The 17,778-nt window shown below is 41.7% G+C and overlaps 1 protein-coding gene across 1 annotated transcript in view; it reads left to right on the forward strand.

The window, feature by feature from the left end:
* Nucleotides 1-17,778, forward strand: part of utrn (utrophin) — a 78,557-nt gene that overhangs the window by 49,171 nt on the left and 11,608 nt on the right. The window contains 5 exon segments of the mRNA XM_046869331.1: nt 3,394-3,523; nt 9,494-9,762; nt 10,942-11,088; nt 12,011-12,089; nt 14,349-14,409. Coding sequence (XP_046725287.1) covers nt 3,394-3,523; nt 9,494-9,762; nt 10,942-11,088; nt 12,011-12,089; nt 14,349-14,409 — 686 coding nt within the window.

A 17,778-nucleotide genomic window follows, 5' to 3' on the forward strand; every position in this document is an offset into this window, starting at 1 on the left:
TCCTGTATAGCATTAACTCTTTTCTTTCAGCTTATCGCATCTCACCTGATACTGAATCATGAAAACTGATTGTAGATCTGTTAACTGATCTCGTTAGCTTTATCTCCCTCGGATCATGCGAACTCTTGCGTTCTGCTGATCGGTTTGAAGCTGCACCCTGAAGGACAGTATAATGTATGAGAAAATTCATCTCGTTTCAGCGCCTGTCTTTATCTACGGCCTCGGAGAGAAATAATGCCCCTATTTTGTCTCTGTTTGGGGAAAAAAAGAGAAAAAAGGATCATTTTTCTTTTCAGGGCTTTGAAGAAGTTGTAGGTTGCAGCTCTTTATTATTTGATCAATAAGAAGGCAGTGAAGCGTCCGAGGTCTGAAGTTGTTTACTGTATCGGCTTGAGGTCGCCTCGTCATTTTTACCGTCTATAACTCTGCGTTACCAAACGTAAAAGTTCTTTATTAATTAGCTTTAATTATCTGGGGTTGTACTGAAGAAGGGCTGCTGCTGTGGGACTTCAGACAGTTGTTATATCTACTTGAGATGTTTATGGCTTCAGAGTAGTTACAGTCCATGTTGTGTGTATTTATTGTCCTGGATTCGTCTCACACTGTTGTTTATCTGCTGTCGTGAAGAGAAGTGGAAAAAAGCCTGGGGGAGCAAGAATCCGGTGGTTTCGTTCACGAGGCGGCCACATTAAGTGCTCATCTGCTTTTATTATGAGCTCCACTCTTCTGGGTAGATGTTCCACTAGATTTTGTGTAGACTTGTGTGATAGATTCAATGATCCACAAGGGAGTCAGTAAAGTTAGATCTTGATGTAGGTAGGAAGGTGAGGAGGCCTGGGGTGCAGTCAGTGTTTACATTCATCCAAAAGGTGTTCAGTAGCTCTATAGCAGGAGATCATCTTCACACATCCAACCCATGGAAAGCAGATCTTCATGGAGATGGCTTTGTGCACAGGAAAACTGCCGAATTGCATTTTTCTGGTTTCTGTTGAAGTTTGGAGAATTAAAATGAGTGCCAATTGCCAACGAAGCTTCTCCAGGTCAGACTGTGCTGGATTTTTATCTTTCTTGGTTTACCTCAGCCAGCGTTGTCATTTCTTGGTAATGTCATCACTTCGGAGAGAGAGAGAGAGAAAGCTGAGGAGACGGCGTGACTGCAGCAGCTTGAATTTTAAGCAGTTTTCGGGAAAGAGAGCGAAAAAAGAGAAGCTGGCGTCTCTTCACTTTCCGGTCTCAAACCCGAGCGAGAACTCGGTGTCTGCCATTCGGAGAAATGAAGCTGACCACGTTGTTGAACTTCGCTCAGATGATTAACGACCCTGGATAATTGATTGCAAGAATACGCTTTGCTACGTGCAGGACTGTCGTTAAGCAGTGACGCAGCAGATCCTCTCCGTCCTGTTGCCTTGTAGCTATTAGAAAATAAACTATATTACCAAAAGTTTGTGGACACCTGGTCTTTAGTTTGGTATGTGCTTTTTTGCTCTTCTTATAATTCCCTCAACTCTTCTGGTAAGATGTTTCACCAAATTTTGTGGTCCACAGAAGGTCTCTTTCACGTTTTCACCAGCGATCTCAAGTTACGTGACTGAACCCGGTGATGATTTTAATAAATAAAAATGGCTATAACCTCTGTTTAGCCGCTAACACAGGAGTCCTCTGTGAACCTCAGACAACTGAATGCTCCTCCACACTCTGGGTTCTTTAAATCACGCCTGCTTTCGAAGGTCTATAAAAAGCTTCCTCATAAACAGCCCACTCCTGCGTGATTCCTCTCTATCCCACTTCTATTATCTCTTCTTGTGTCTCATTTCCTCTCTTTCTCAGAGACAAACAAAAGCCAGTGAATGGCCGCTTTTCAGTCTCTTTCTATATTAAAGCGTTAAGGGACTGAGTGTGGAGAACATTTTGCTTCTTCTAAAGTTTCAGAGCGAAATCTATTGGTGGTTAAGGCTCTGGGGTGTTGATCAGTGGGTTGGGGGCCCGAGCATAGCCAAGCTGCCACTGTTGGTCCCTTGAGCAAGGCCCTTAACCCTCTCTGCGCTATCATTGTGCTCTCTGACTCCAACTTCCAAACAAAGCTTTCTTCTTTGCATTTGTGGATGACGTGGCAAAGTGATTTCTGGAGGTGTTAATAAGCCCATGCAGTGATTTCCATCACAAAATCATGACTGTTTTTTTTTAGAATGCGGTGCCACCTGGTGGCCCGGAGGTCACAGGAATCCAATATTGATTCACCCGTGTGCACAGAGATTTCTCCAGATTCTTTCAATAATATTTCTTTGATGAGATATTCAATTGTTTTGCAGTTTGATGTTGAACATTATTCTGAAGTTGTTCCACATCTTTCAGATTGTTGAAGCTCCGCCCATCTTTACTTCTAAGAGACTCTGCCTCTCTAAGTTACACTATTTATACCCAATCATCCTACTGACCTGCTGCCAATAAACCTTAATTAGTTACAAAATGTTTCTCCAAGTGTTTTTCCATTTTTTAAGAAATGTACAGTTTTTTAAGGAAAAAAAACTGTACATTTAAACATGAAATATGTTTTCTATGTTCTGTTGAGAATAAAATATGGGTTTATCAGATCAAATCATTGCATTCTGTATTTATTTACATTTTACACAGACAATAATTAAACAAGTTGTGGTGCACGAATCAAAACACGTGACACAAAAATTAAAGAAAACAAGGCAGATCACGTTATCACATGGGGGGCAGGAAGACAAGAAGACATCAGTGCTGGAGCTCAGGATAGACAGAGGAGGAAAAAAGATTGATGCCTGCTGTGGCCAAGAATTACTGTTTCCTGTTGTTAATTAGGATCATTAGCAAGTCCCAGTTCTCAAAAAAAAAAAAAAAAAAAAAAACACACACGCACGATAAATTTGTTTGAAAACGCTTTTATTTTTATATAACGTTTAATTTAGCTCATTTCATGACAGCATTTCTTTTTTTTCGGATATTATTGTATATTGTGCTTGAAAATTGTATTTAATGCAATATATAAAATTGTCGTACGTCTATTTCCCATCGATTCCTCGCCCTCTTCCCCGTCGTACTCCATCCTGCAGATGCAATAAACGAGCGTTTTTAATAAATTTTAGGTTCAGTGGCACTTTTTGTCTGTTTTTATGATTTAAACGAGTGCCATTACTTTCGAGCTTCAACAATAAAGCTTCGTATTGTCACCTTTATTCGATTTCCTTTTACTCGTTCTTTATTTGGCCTCGTTTTTTTTTTTTTTTCTGTTGAGGAGGACCATTGTGCTGCTTTTTATAGTGGACCTTCACACATCTTCATTCTTCCACCTCAAATCATTCTTTTCAGAACAGGATCACAGACTAAACCATGAAACGAATGACTTCTTACACATTTTTCGCTTTTCAGGCTTTGAGGGCGGAGCTAAAGGAGAGAGAGAACATCGTGGTGAACGCGTTGGACCAGGCACGCATGTTCCTGGCTGATCAGCCCATCGAAGGGCCTGAGGAACCGCGGAAGAACCTGCAGCCGAAAACAGGTAAGAGCTATATACCAGGTGTTCAGTGACCTTAAATTGGTGATTTTAAAGAAACCAGCATGACTGACAGCTCCTGACTAGAAACCTTCAGGGAGCAGCTGATGATGGGACTATAATGAATGGAAGTTCATCTAAGGGAGATTTTCCCCTCATGGGAACATCCTTCAGGGAACAGTTGATAACCTAAACAACGATTGATCTATAATTAATAGATGAGGTGTTGAGGATGGGTTTGCTTTAGAGTCTGGTTCTTCACAAAGTTCTTCTCAGGGATTTTTTTCTCCTCATCACCCAGATCCCAAATAGTTTTTCCCAGATCCTAAGTGCTTTAAGCTAGCTTAGAAAAACTGCTAGTTTCATGCTAGCAAACGTTCATCCACAGATAACCTGTGCAGCAATGATCGAACTATAATGAATGAACAAGGTGTTAAGGATGAGGGTGGGTTTCCTTCAGAGTCTGGTTCTTCTCAGGAAGATTTTCCCCTCATGATCGCTAGTTTTACAATAGAAAACACTTGTCCACTCATTAAATTCCTCCTCAGATTCTTTACTTCAATCACGGAAAAAACGCTGAACAAAAACTTATGACGCTCTCCAGGAAAGAAAGCCATGCGCTGACCTGCAGAGAACTTCCTTCCTGGTCAGCTTTATTAGCAATACGGTTCGAGGTGCGGAACGGAGGTCTCTCAGCAGCTAAAAGCCACAAATTATTGGAGAAACCGTTAAAAAAGTGATGCGTTTGGCATGTTGAGGCCACACATTAATATTTGATCTGGGTTGCAGAGGCCTACGCCGGCTTTTCACCCTTTTGATGTGTCTTTCTGAAAGACACACATCACACACACTTGGTGTACAGACCATGCTCGGGTTTTGACAGTCTCTCAGGGAGATGCGTTTGATGTAACTTTAGTCGAGCATGAGATGGATGTTGGGGTTTTTTTTATTCCCCTCTGTACCGGTGCAAGGCCTTCTGTGTAGAAGCTGTACAGACATCTTCTCAGGGATGTGTCAGATAACACCACGAAGTGTGTGTGTGTGTGTGTGTGTGCACAAAAAAGAAATGAATGTTTGGACACCAAAGTATTTGGTATGCGCTTCTTTTGAACATCCTATTCCACATTTAGTCCCCATTTGCACTTGTGATACCTCCATTCCTCTGGGAAGATGTTCCGCTAGATTTTGTGGAGATTCCTCCATTCACAAGGGTGTTAGTAAAGTCCGGTACTGGTGTAGGTGAGATGAGGAGGTTCCTGAGGTGTTCTTTAGGGTTGGAGCTCTATAGCTGGAACAGGTTTGGATCTCTTTGAGTTCAAGCAAAGGGAAACTCTTCATGCTCCCACAACCAAAAAGACGTCCTGCATAATCATGTGCTTCCAACTTTGTGCAGTTGGGAAGAACCAAAAAACTCAGGTGTCACAACACTTTTGTCCATAAAGCTTGTTGCATTTTCAAATGTCCTCCATAAGAAACGAAATAAAATCCCGCCAAAGTCTAAAAAAAACGAACGCACACCATCACGTCGCTAAAGGTTCGACCTCATAAGCTTGTGTACTGCCCCAGTTTCTTCACGCGTCCGATTCGGATTCAGCTCGGACGTTTTTTTTTACCTCGGCCTGAAACGCGACATTTAAAGGGCAAAAAAAAATCAGCACAGCAAATAATTAGATGCCTGCACTTGTGACATCCTGTAATTGCTTTGGGAAATTATTTATATAACATCATGAAAACTGGTAGCGAGCTAATTTGGTTTATCTCTCTCCCTAGCATCAATAATAAAGGCCTTCACAGGGGCAGCAAAACATCTGCATCATTTTCGATTGGTATGACAGATACGTTATATGGAGAAAACTATTGGGAGACCGGACTTTTTTCAGCCATGTGTGGTTCTTAGCCAAACTGTTAGCATAAAGTTGGAGGGACACGACTGTATAGTATGCGGTAGCATGATTTTTTTTTCTACACTTGAACTAGGAGATCCAAACCTGCTCCAGCATGATGATGCCCCTGTACACAAAGCTAGCTGCATGAAGATATGCTTTAAATGGGTTTTTAGAAAGTTCTTTAAAAGCTAAGCGGTTAAGGGCCATGCTCAGGGGCCCAGAAGTGGCAGCTTGGTGCTCAGTGGCTGGGATTATGCACGTAATCTTATGCTCTTATGTGGCCTTATAATGTGTGTTGTAGCAACTCAAATCCAAATGTACGATTTGATTTTACACCCGTTTTGGTGGACTTTAGTGATCTTTCATGCTTCAACACATTAAAGAAAATCGCACCTCGATTGCGCAAACGGTTGCCAAGGAAACTGTTGTTGTTTCTTTTTTAATTAGATAGCTAGCCCCCCCACGTGTGCCGCGATTTTGCAAACCTTCAGGTTTGTTGTTTTGTTTTGTTTTTTAAACAGGTGCGGCTCAGCACGAGCGCCAAAGCAGAACATTTCCATCATGCTTTTGTTTCACGTAATCGCCGACTCACGGGGTGACGTTCCCCCTGACATGCTGCTCACGGAAAGGCAAACGAAAGACATGGAGTGTGAAATTGCGCTTCATTTGCATGCAGCTGGATTAAAATGCTACAACGATGCTAGCACCGTACATCCGTGTCATATATCAAAACAACACGTTTTCCGCTGCGGCTCGATGCCGCTGTAACGATCGAAAGGTTGTACGGTGAGGGCCGCTTCTGCTTTTTAGCGTAACGTTGCAGCTCGCACAACAAGGCAGGAACTGGTGCAAACTGAAGATGAGATGTTCTTCCTCCGAGAGATCTGGAAGCGTAATGGAAAAAATACATCCAATATATCTTTTTGCTAGTTTTGCCCCACAACTACGCGCTCTGCCATGCGCTTCGGGTTTGAATAAAGCTTTATAGGATTATAATATGCATTATTTAGGCTCTACGATCATTCAGAAATGCTGATGTTTGGTTTAGGCTTGTAACGTGGCTAGTTTATTATTTATAGCCATTCTTAGCTTCTCATCGGATCTCCAGGGCAGTCATTTGCAACTTTGGATGAGTTCAGGAAAAAGTCATTACTGAAAATGAAGGCAGAATGGGGAGATACTGACCTTCTTCTTCCTGTTGCCATGACTGTTCAAATGGCAACTAAACAGCTTGTGCAATCAGGCGTAATGTGTAATCACTTTAGATGGATGGATAGATAGATGCGTTGATGGATGGGTGTTTGGTTTGTTAAATGGAGTGGGGTGATGGATAGGTGGATGGATGCGTTGATGGATTAGTGTGTGGATTGGTTAGATGCAGGTGGGGGATGGATGGATGGATGGATGGATGGATGGATGGATGGATGGATGGGGTGTGTGGATTGGTTAGATGGAGTGGGGTGGTGGATGGATGGATGGATGGAAGGATGGATGGATGGATGGATGGAAGGATGGATCATTGGATGGGTGAATCGATGGATGAGTTGGTGGATGGATAGAAGAATTAGTTGGATGGATGCATTGATGAATGGTTGGGTGGAATGGTTCAATGGGGTGATTGATGGATGGACGGATGGATGGAAGCATTTATGCATTGATGGATGGATGGATGGAAGGATGGAAGTAAGGAATGGACAAAGAGTTGGGGTAGTAAATGGTTTGATGAACCCAAAGTCTCACAATAAGATTTATATTATTGAAAACCAACGACAACAATTTAAACATTAAAATGAAGTAAAAGCTAATGAACATTTCTTAGGACTTTCTCTAAAAACTTTTAGTGATTAAGAGATCAAAAGTGTTGGAAGGTCTGTAAGGACTGTTCTAAAGCTTAGAGGCAGCAATTGTAACTTGAAAGAAAAAAAAAGAAAGCCTATTGAAGTAACAATGTGAAGTTTGACACACAGATTGAATAAAGAATATGGCTGCATTTCTGAAGGGACTCGTTTTTGTTGGTGACCTTAACTGTCAATTCCAGTACTAAACCTGAAGAAACATCTAAAATACATTGCCTTCTCCATTCGGTTCAATCTTTCTAACTTTTTAAAAGGTAGAATAAAAAAGTTTGCAGACTTGTAGGGTTTATATAACGGTTTCATAGCCTCGATTTAAAGTCCGGATCCAGAGTTTGTCTTAAGTTGAAACCACAAGAGTCCTGATCTGCTCACATTTGCTTTTCTCAAAGCTGTGCTTGAGTTGAGGTCACTTAAACAGGATTTTGCCTGGAGTGAGAAGACATAACGAACTGGTAACTGTTCCTCCGGAGCACCTGGGGACCGGCACAGGATTGGTGTGAGACTGCTGTGATTCAGTCTGTACTATTAAAGTTCAGACTATAGATTAAGTAATCTTATAGATTGACCCAATGACCCTGAATAAAGACTGTTGGGTTTCAACCCACTGGGGCTTGAATAGGGTGATTGCCTTGTGCACCATGCACTGATTGTGGACAAACTAAATAACAATGTCTGCCAGAGACCTGGTTGGTAAGGAATCAGTTTCAGGGGTTAATTAGAGAGTTTTGTTTGGGTTTTTCTGGAGTCAAAACATCTCCTTCTTATCAACACCAGCACCTCAAAAATCCAAAGTCTTCACACTGAGCACCTACAGTCAATAGTGGGTCTTTTTATCCATTAGACTTTATCCCATATATGGTCTTAAGATTAATGACTTAAAATCATATAGAAAGAAAAAAGCAGAAGATTTGTCCAATATGCAAGCCATTCCACTCGAGGGATTCTTCTTTAGGATTTGCTTTATATCTTTATATAAATATATATATTATATATATCATTACAGAAACTAAACAATATACACACCAACCAGGCATAACATTATAACATAACATTGAGTGGTGAAGTGAAGAACACTGATGATCTCTTCATCATGGCTCTGTTAGTCGGTGGATTTATTTATTAGGCAGCAGGTAAACATTTTGTCCTCAAAGTTGATGTTAGAAGCAGGAAAAATGGGCGTAAGGATTTGAGCAGTTTGACAAATTGTGACGTCTAGACGTCTGGGTCAGAGCATCTCCAAAACTGCAGCTCTTGTGGGATGTTTCCGGTCTGCAGTGGTCAGTATCTATCAAAGGTGCTCCAAGGAAGGAACAGTGGTAAACCAGCGACAGCGTCACACAGGGGGGTCAAAAGGCCACTTTGTGACACTTGGATAGGCCTCAATTTGAGCCTTCTGCAAGGACACATTTTTGACAAGAGTGTCACCTCGAGCACTCCTAATCCTTTGATACAGATCTGCCCCACACCCCAGAGAACACATTACTGCTATTTCTCAGATCTTCAGATCCTTAGGTCTTCAGTTCTGCACCACCTCTCAGCCATGCCCCAGGCCAGTTTCTCCTCTTACAGTGCTCTCGCCTTTAATCCTCCCCAAACAGCTTTCTGCAGGTCGATAGATCGTGGAGCCAAATTTGAAGGATGCTAAGCTGCTCAGCTTGAGGCTTGCAAATGCACTGAAACCAGTGTCTGTGCAGCATGTTCCTTTTTAATTCTTCTCTAAATAGATTTTAGGATTGGCAGTGGATTCAGAAGTCGAACAAGATCTTCGAGGGCTACATGTTGTGGGTCCAAGTTGATTCAAAAACATTAATAATGGATTCTCTCATTAATTCCTCCGGTCTACCAATCAGTTGAATTGGTCAAGGACAGGATTTAAGGATTTAAAGCTCTAAAATTCATCACTGTAGAGATCTTTAGGTCTTCAGTTTGTCCAAAGCATCAGCAATGACAAGATTGTGATGATAAATGTTACATATTTCAGGATTTAGCAGGAATCAAAATGGCTGCCACTGAACATGATTCAGTAAACAGTTCAGTAAAGTACAGATACATGAAAAATCTGCTTAAGTACAGGAACGAATTGCATTTACTTCCTTCTTACTTCTTGAACTACTCGGTTAGTTCACATAAAAAGTAACCCAGGACTTCCTGTTTCCATGAATCAGTATGATGCATGTGCCGAGGCTTTGAGGATTTCATCTTCATCCTTCTGTCTCATTTTCCTCTTCATTCAGAGTTGTCTCCGGAGGAGAAGGCCCAGCGGGTTGCGAGGGCCATCCGGAAGCAGGCCGGCGAGGTCCGTGAGCGCTGGGAGAGACTCCTCGGACACGTGGGACGATGGCACGAGCAGGTAGAACGCTCTCTGGAAAAGCTTCAGGACCTGCAGAGCGCCATGGACCAGCTGGATGTGCACCTGAGTCAGCCCGAAGAGGTCAAAGGTAGCTGGCAGCCAGTTGGAGACCTGCTCATAGACTCTCTGCAGGACCACATTGACAAAACCATGGTTAGTGTATATAAAGATACAGACACGTGGCCATAAATATACTTTATCTCGATATGGAATAAATGGTATCATTGAAGGGTTTTGAAAGGCAAGCTATTCTGTCTAGGTCCCAGACATCGTGTAAACGTCCATCTGCTTCTCATTAGTCTCAAGAGGTGGATTTTTAGAACATATGGGGGCAGATTTACTTCGAAAAAGCGCTAATCACTTCTAGCGTCGGTAGATTGACGCGTGCATATGAACACAGTCTAATTAGCATTTGCCAAAGTCTCGTAAACTCTTGTTCCATGTGTGTCTTTTTGCCAGCAAACGTGGAAATATGAATATATTTATTAATAAATAATAATTATGTAATAAATAAATAATGAATAATGAATATAGCGCTCTCTGTGCAGCGTGCAGTCTCGCGTGTAAAAACAGCACCTGGCATCAGTGAGTCGCCTCTAGAGGCCGCCCTCGTAACGACGGCAGAGTGGAAACCGGAAAAACTATTGGTACAGACTTTTGCCGTTAACCAATAGTTCCAGCGATCAATTATCGAAGCCTCGACCTCTATTAATACGTTTTTATAAATTACATTTTATTTTGGAAGGCAATTTGTATTATAAAATACAGATATGATTTAAATAGATACATTTAAAATAAAAATTTCAAAATGTTTCTGGCATTGTTCAGAGGGCCGTCCCAAATATGGAGTGATGTAGCATTTAGTAGCTTTTTTTTTTTTTTTATACGTAATAATAGTGTGAGGGGACGAATACATTTCTCGTCTTTATGCGTAGTCACAGTACACATTTTTATAAAGACAGAGGTCATTGGATATTAGGAGTAAAAAATGTATATATTTTAAATAATTTCTCATTCACCGCATGCCTCGGGGAAAATCTCGGCGCTCTGAGAGCCGCGGTGTTGACCCGAGAGCATCGGCGCTGACCCGTTAGCTTCAGCGATCGCTGCTAATAAACATGCTTTCAGACTTCAGCCAACGTTGGATCAAAGGTCGTCCAATTAGGAAGTGCTTCATTTTTTAATAGACGTTTAGGTCGTTCTTAAGCCGCCTGACCTCCGTCACTGGATAACGAGTTTATCGACACTTGATAATCATTTTTGTGTGTGTGTGTGTGTGTGTGTGTGTGTGTGTGTGTGTGTGTGTGTGTGTGTGTGTGTGTGTGTGTGTAGGCGTTCAGGGACGAGGTGTCTCCTCTAAAGCACGAGGTGATGAACGTGAACGTGTTAGCGAGTGAACTCACGCCTCTGGATGTGCAACTTTCCTCCACAACCAGCAGACAACTGGACAACCTGAACACACGCTGGAACTTACTGCAGGTATACACAAACACACACACACACACACACACACACACACACTCTTCTCTCCTCCTGAGTGCTTTCTGACCTTCTTTTTCACCGTCCTTATTTTCCCCATTTCTTGTTTTGTCATCACTTATGCGCCCTTCATCCTCTCCTCCATTCATACATCACTGTTCCAACATAATTCATCACACACACACACACACACACACACACACACACACACACACACACACACACACACACACACATCTCTCTCTCTTTCTCACTGTCTCTCTCCACCTATCCATCATCATCACCTGTCTGGAGGTCGGTGTCTGGCTTAGCACCAGCTGTGAGTGTGAGTGTGAAAGAGTGTGTGTGTGTGTGTGTGTGTGTGTGTGTGCGTATTATATGGCTACAATATATTCTATTAAACCGAGAAAGAAACTTACAGATGTTTAATAGAATCAGAATAAATGAACGTGGAGCACCAGTTACCTCAGAAGTACACACACACACACACACACGCACACACACACACACACACACACACGCACACACACAGGAATATACTGTTCATTATTCACTCTCCCCACTTTTTGTTTCTCTGTTTTGCTATCTTTGTATTTGACTCTATCTATCTATCTATCTATCTATCTATCTATCTATCTATCTATCTATCTATCTATCTATCTATCTATCTATCTATCTATCTACTTATTCTTTTTATCCATCTATCTCTATCTATCTATCTATCTATCTATCTATCTATCTATCTATCTATCTATCTATCTATCTATCTATCTATCTATCTATTCTTTTTATCTATTCTTTTTATCTATCTATTCTTTTTATCTATCTGTTTTGTCTTTTCTTTCTCTCTGTTTTTATTTATGGATTAATCTATCTGCTTCTGTCATTCTCTCTCTCTCTCTCTCTCTCTCTTTCTCTCTAGTCTGCCACTGAGGAGAGATTGAAGCTCCTACAGGAAGCTCACAGAGATTTTGGACCTTCATCACAGCACTTTCTCTCCAGTATGTACAGTAACACACACACACACACACACACACACACACACACACACACACACACTTCCTCATCCGCGTGACTCGAAAGCCAAATTAAAGTAATGATTTAATTCCTCCAGTCAGTATAAAGAGCGTAAAACTCTTTTTTCTTTTGGACAAAAATCATTGAAATAAAAACTCTTGTCTCCTTGTATGAACAAAAATGTTCTTTCGGACATTTAATTGCCGCCCTTCAGTTGGATTCATTTGCACACGACACACTCCAGACTGCGTGACCAGACCCAAAGCCTTTATTAAATCAGGACTCGGGTGTGTGAGACGTCCTCGATGACAAAATTGGAATCTGTTCGGTCGAAACAAATTGACTCGACAGATGAAAACCGAAAAGGCTGAGAGCTCAAATACGGTAATCTCGTTTCCGAAACCGAATTGACGCAAATGTGCAATTTGGTATCAGCCATCGAGGTTTCAGAAGTGCATTCAGATCGTATCCGCAAAAACGTTTTATTTCACCGATTTGTTCATTTACTGCGAAATCTTTATGGGAAGTCGCGCCCTATCCTTCTCTCCCTCCACTTCTCTCTCAGCACATACAAACTCCATTAGCGAGGCTTTGACAATGAATAATTCAGAGGTTAATTAATCCAGCCCCTTCATGTCTCCTCCAATTCCATCCGTCCCCTCGTCCCGGAGCGATCTCATTCCGTAAATGGTCCCGGAGTTAGCGATGCTACTCACACGCTGCGGAAAAAAGAAAAGCACACACGGGGAAATTCCTCCTGACGTCGGATCGTAGGTGTTCAGCAATCCAGTGTCATTAACGGTGTGCAAGAAGAAGGACGTCTACACACACACACACACACACACACACACACACACACACACACACACACACACGCTTCACTGCTCGGGTGTAATCACTCTGTGGAGATGTTAGTTATTGTGGTATCACGTAGACTTTTTTGAGGCTGAGTAATGAAGTGCCGTGATTAAAACGTCCGTGATTGAAGCGTCTCTCTGCATTTAGCTTTGGCGCAGCACTCGCAGGAGTAACACCGGGACGAGAGGATGGAGAGGTGGAAGCTGAGCTTCTCGCATGCCGAGTTAAAACCCTGTTAGAGTTAAGGTTATGTTCTGCACCACTGATGGAGATTTATATCCATAACTGTAGATTTATACCATAAATCTTGGACTCCTGACCTTCTTCAAACCTGGTCCCACAAATCTGGAAGCGTCCCTGCACGCTGCATCATCAACTCCAAATGTACCAACTCCAATGTACCAAACTCAGTTCCAAAAGAGAGCTCCATGGATATGTAGTTGTTGGTGAGAAGGTTGAAATGAGCTCACAGAGTGTCCTTCACAGAATCCTGGCCTCCTCAAGGAAATATGAGTTTGATGGTGCTCCATTTATTAGTTGGGCCTCTTTACCAAACTTGGTCCCACAAATTTAGAAGCACAGAATGTTCCAGAACATCCTTGTTTTCCCAAGAACTAGAATGAACTAACAAACACTGTTCCAGCGCTCAATGGAGATGTAGTTGTTGGTGAGTAAGTTGTCCTCCAGAGAACCCTGAACTCCCTCACACTTCTAAAGCCAAATGAATGGAATGAACTGGATCTAGAGCCTCCTGGATGAGCTCTAATCCACACAGGCAAACCACCCCCCTCTGTGCCAGAGATGCCTGATTGTGATCTCCATAGATCTCTATTTATTGCTTATCAATTCCAGAAACATATCTTGTAGCCACAGGTATTGATCTGTTATATTTATGGACCACCAACTTTGTGACAGTTTGCTCTTGCTAATGGCCAGAAAGTTAAACCTGAGCAAGAGAAAGAAAGAAAGAAAAAAACAGATGTGCGCTCATGGGAAAGTCTTTGTATAGAAAGTTCACTCAGCCTTGCTGGTCAAACCTAGCAGCAATTAAAAGTTAGCATCGGCGCCTGAGGCACGTCGCTGATTCCCGGAGGCGGATCCGTAGCAGTGCTGGTGTCGGCGTGTAAAGCAGGTCAGCTGCACCGCTGAATCTGCACATCGTTAGCGGAGACTCTGATCTCCTGTGCTGTTTGTGTGTCGGACTAAAAAGTAACAAAAGTTGTTAATGAACAGATTAATGGGCCGAGATTCACTAATGGAGCGCCTTTCGAGGTTATATTAATCAACACCAATGTAAAAGTCGTGTTAATGAGTATCCTGTGTGTGTGTGTGTGTGTGTGTGTGTGTGTGTGTGTGTGTGTGTGTGTGTGTGTGTGTTTCCTCAGCTTCAGTCCAGATGCCCTGGCAGAGAGCGGTATCCCAGAATAAAGTGCCCTACTACATCAAGTAAGTGTCATTGACTTACACTGACACACACATACACACACACACACACACACACACACACACACACACACACACATAAATGTGTGTCGGTTCATAACTCGGATGTTGAGCTCTATTAGCCGAGTTTATGAACATGATCAAAGTCCTCCAGCTGTATTCTGTTTTAAATCTTTATGTAGTCCAGACACGTCCAGATTGTATCTCACAACTGTCTCCACAAGAACACTCCAAAATCCAGAGAAACATCTTCCCAGAACAATGGAGGTTCTCGGAATAGCAAACGGGGACAAAATGTGAAATTTGATGTTCAAAAAGCATGTACGAGGAGGTATCAAAAAGTTTCGAGACTAGCACATGGTAGCGCATCCCCCGATGTACGCAGGGCGATGTCTTTTGTCACATTGGATTATGAAGGTTGGTGCTCCCTGTGACTGTGCGTGCAGCCTCGTGCTGTCCACGAGGCTCCTTGGGGAATCAAAAAGCTTCTATGGCATGGATGTGAAAAAACCTGTTCTTTCGTTTGAAAAGTGTATTTTCGCTTTTTACCTGCGTCAGCGCCGGATTTTACTCTCCAGGATCACGGGGATTCAGAACAATGGAGAAGGTAGAAAGAGAAGAATAGATGGATGGATAGACAGGAGACAGACAGACAGACAGACATATAGACTGGGAGATGTGTCTTCCTCTGGACACCTGGGCTTTGTGTGATTCTGTGTGGGGGGATTTTTGGCCACTTGGCTTGGCACATGAAGAGAGACAGGAGGAGATAAAAGCGAGCAGAAAAGAAGTCAACACCAGCTGTGTGTGTGTGTGTGTTTGTGTCTGTGTGTTTGTGTCTGAGTGATGAGTCGTACATCGGCCAAATCAGCATTTCTCTGCGGACCTGGCTGACAGTAGCCATATGGTCAGTCACTTAGACATCAATAAATGCATGCGCCACACTCAGCACGCGTTCAGCACTTTAACTGCTTCATGATGTTCAGGGATAATTTCAGAATCACACACACACACACGAATAGCAAATGGTCTCAACTGCTTACATCAATAACCAATAATTTAATATAGGATGAAAAGATTGGGTCTGAAAACTTCCCTTGATGCCTCATCAATTTGCGGGTTTGTCTCGAAACCTTCCGGTTTTTTTTGCCCTCAAATAGAAAAGCTTGGCCATCATATATATACATGAGTTTCATTTCGAGAGTAGTTTTGTAACAGGCCAACAGATGGCAGCACAAGGCTGAACGCACAGTCACGGGGAGCACCGACCTTCATAAGTCAGTGTGCCAAATGACGTTGACAGTAAAAAAGACAGTGTGACAAAACTTCAGATATTGCGTCTTCGAAAGTTCACAGCTGATGTTAGCTAGATGCTAGCATAGCACAGAATTTTTTTCTACAAAGCATTTAATGGAAACAAAGGTTTTCCAGAATTTTCCAAGCAACATGCAGAGACAGAGAGCTCTTCTCTTTTGGAAGTTCTGCTTGGAGAAACGTGATGAGTGTAAACCGGAAGCCACAGAAAGGATAAAGTTTTAGAGTTGTTCTTTACTGAAAGTGATTCGCTCTGTTCAGGCCTTATAAACCCACATCACTCGTTTACGGTGTTTTTTTTTATTTGAGGCTGTGTGGAGAAAGGTAGAGAACGGAGATCTGATTCCATCCACAGCCCTTGTATTGCTTCAGCTGACATTTGACCTTAGAGCATTTGTTAAATTGCTTTTTGCTAACACAGAGAAATTCCTTTTTCATTTATTTTTGTGTGTGTTGTACATTCGCAGATAAAAATAGTAGCACACTGTGACTGATTGCAGATCTACAGAGGAAATCTAGCTTATCTGGCCAAAGTTTTTTTTTTTGCACCATATAGCCAACCGCTAGGACATCCAGCTAGCAATAATGCGCTTTCAGTGCTCTCTAATGGGTATCTACTTTACGAACGGAAAGGATCGGCTAAACAGGACATAGCAGTGCTGCTAGTTTGTTTGTGCTATTACGCGCAATTACAGCGCAGATCAAAGACTCAGATCAGCCGCGGCTTTCAGACACAACACCCCCTGCAGGCGTCGTTTCTAATCTCCAAACTACACCGTCTCCGCATCTGCAAAGCAAGACAGCAAATATCAAGAAAATCAGGAGCTGCAGGAGTGAAGCTCGGCGCTCCTGACCTCAGGCACGTTCACGTTCACGTTTAACGTTCACGCCAAAGTGAAACACAAACACTGGACACAGTAAAGCTTCGGTACAATGCCATCCATCCCTCTCATCACAATCACACGCTCGTGGCACATTTGTGCGTCGTGCATGTAATCATCAGAGAAGCGTTTGAACATTTTATAAATCCTTCTGAATAATCCTCTCAGAAATCCCGTCAGATAATCTGCTTTTAGCTAACTCTAGTATTAACACTGACAAGTATGAACATCAGAGGAAATCACACGAAACCTTTCTTGGAAAAGGATTAGCTGGCTGGTGTCAGAAGTTAAGATTATACAGTAAACATTATCTCCGATATTCTGATTTTAGCTCACTAATTAGCATGAATATTACCTAAAAATTCTGTCAGAAATCCTGTCAGGTTAGCAGATTTTGATCTAATTGACTAGTGTTATTCATGACAATTATTCATATAAAAATGAAATCGTGTTAGCTTCCCTCCTGTGATTTGACTGACAATGAAACTATCTGAATATCACTTAAAAATCCTGTCAGGTTAGCTCATTCCTGCTAGCTGAATAGTGTTATCTCTGATTATTATTACATGATGCATTTGACTTAAAAACCCTGTCAGAAATCCTGTCTGAATAATGTTTCTCTAAACACACAACTAGAATAAACCATTAATATTAATAATGTTATTAATTAGGACTTACATTCCTGTCAGAAATCCTATTAGCTAACCAACTAGAAATAAACATGAATATTGTTAAAATTATCACTCAAATTCCTGTCTGGAGTCATGCCATGTTACCTCCTGTTATCTAATTAACATAGCATTAACCATGAATAATATTAATATTATTAATTAAGACTGAAATTCCTGTCAGAAATCATGTCACGTTAGTTCCTGTTTGCTAACTAACTAACATACATCAGAAATATTAATATCTATAATTTTGACTTACATTTCTGCTAGAAATCCAGTCAGGTTTAGCTCCTGTTAGCTTACTGACTAGCATTATACATAAATATTGTTAATTTGGATCATTTTCACTCAAATTCCTGTCAGAATCATGTCAGGTTAGCCCCTGTTAGCAAACTAACTAGCATTAAGCAATTAATATTATTATATCTATAATTATGACTCAAAAACCTGTCAGAAGTCATGTCAGGTTAGCCCCTGTTAGCAAACTAACTAGCATTAAATTATTA

This window comes from Silurus meridionalis, chromosome 16, assembly GCF_014805685.1.
Source record: "Silurus meridionalis isolate SWU-2019-XX chromosome 16, ASM1480568v1, whole genome shotgun sequence".
Taxonomy (NCBI): domain Eukaryota; kingdom Metazoa; phylum Chordata; class Actinopteri; order Siluriformes; family Siluridae; genus Silurus; species Silurus meridionalis.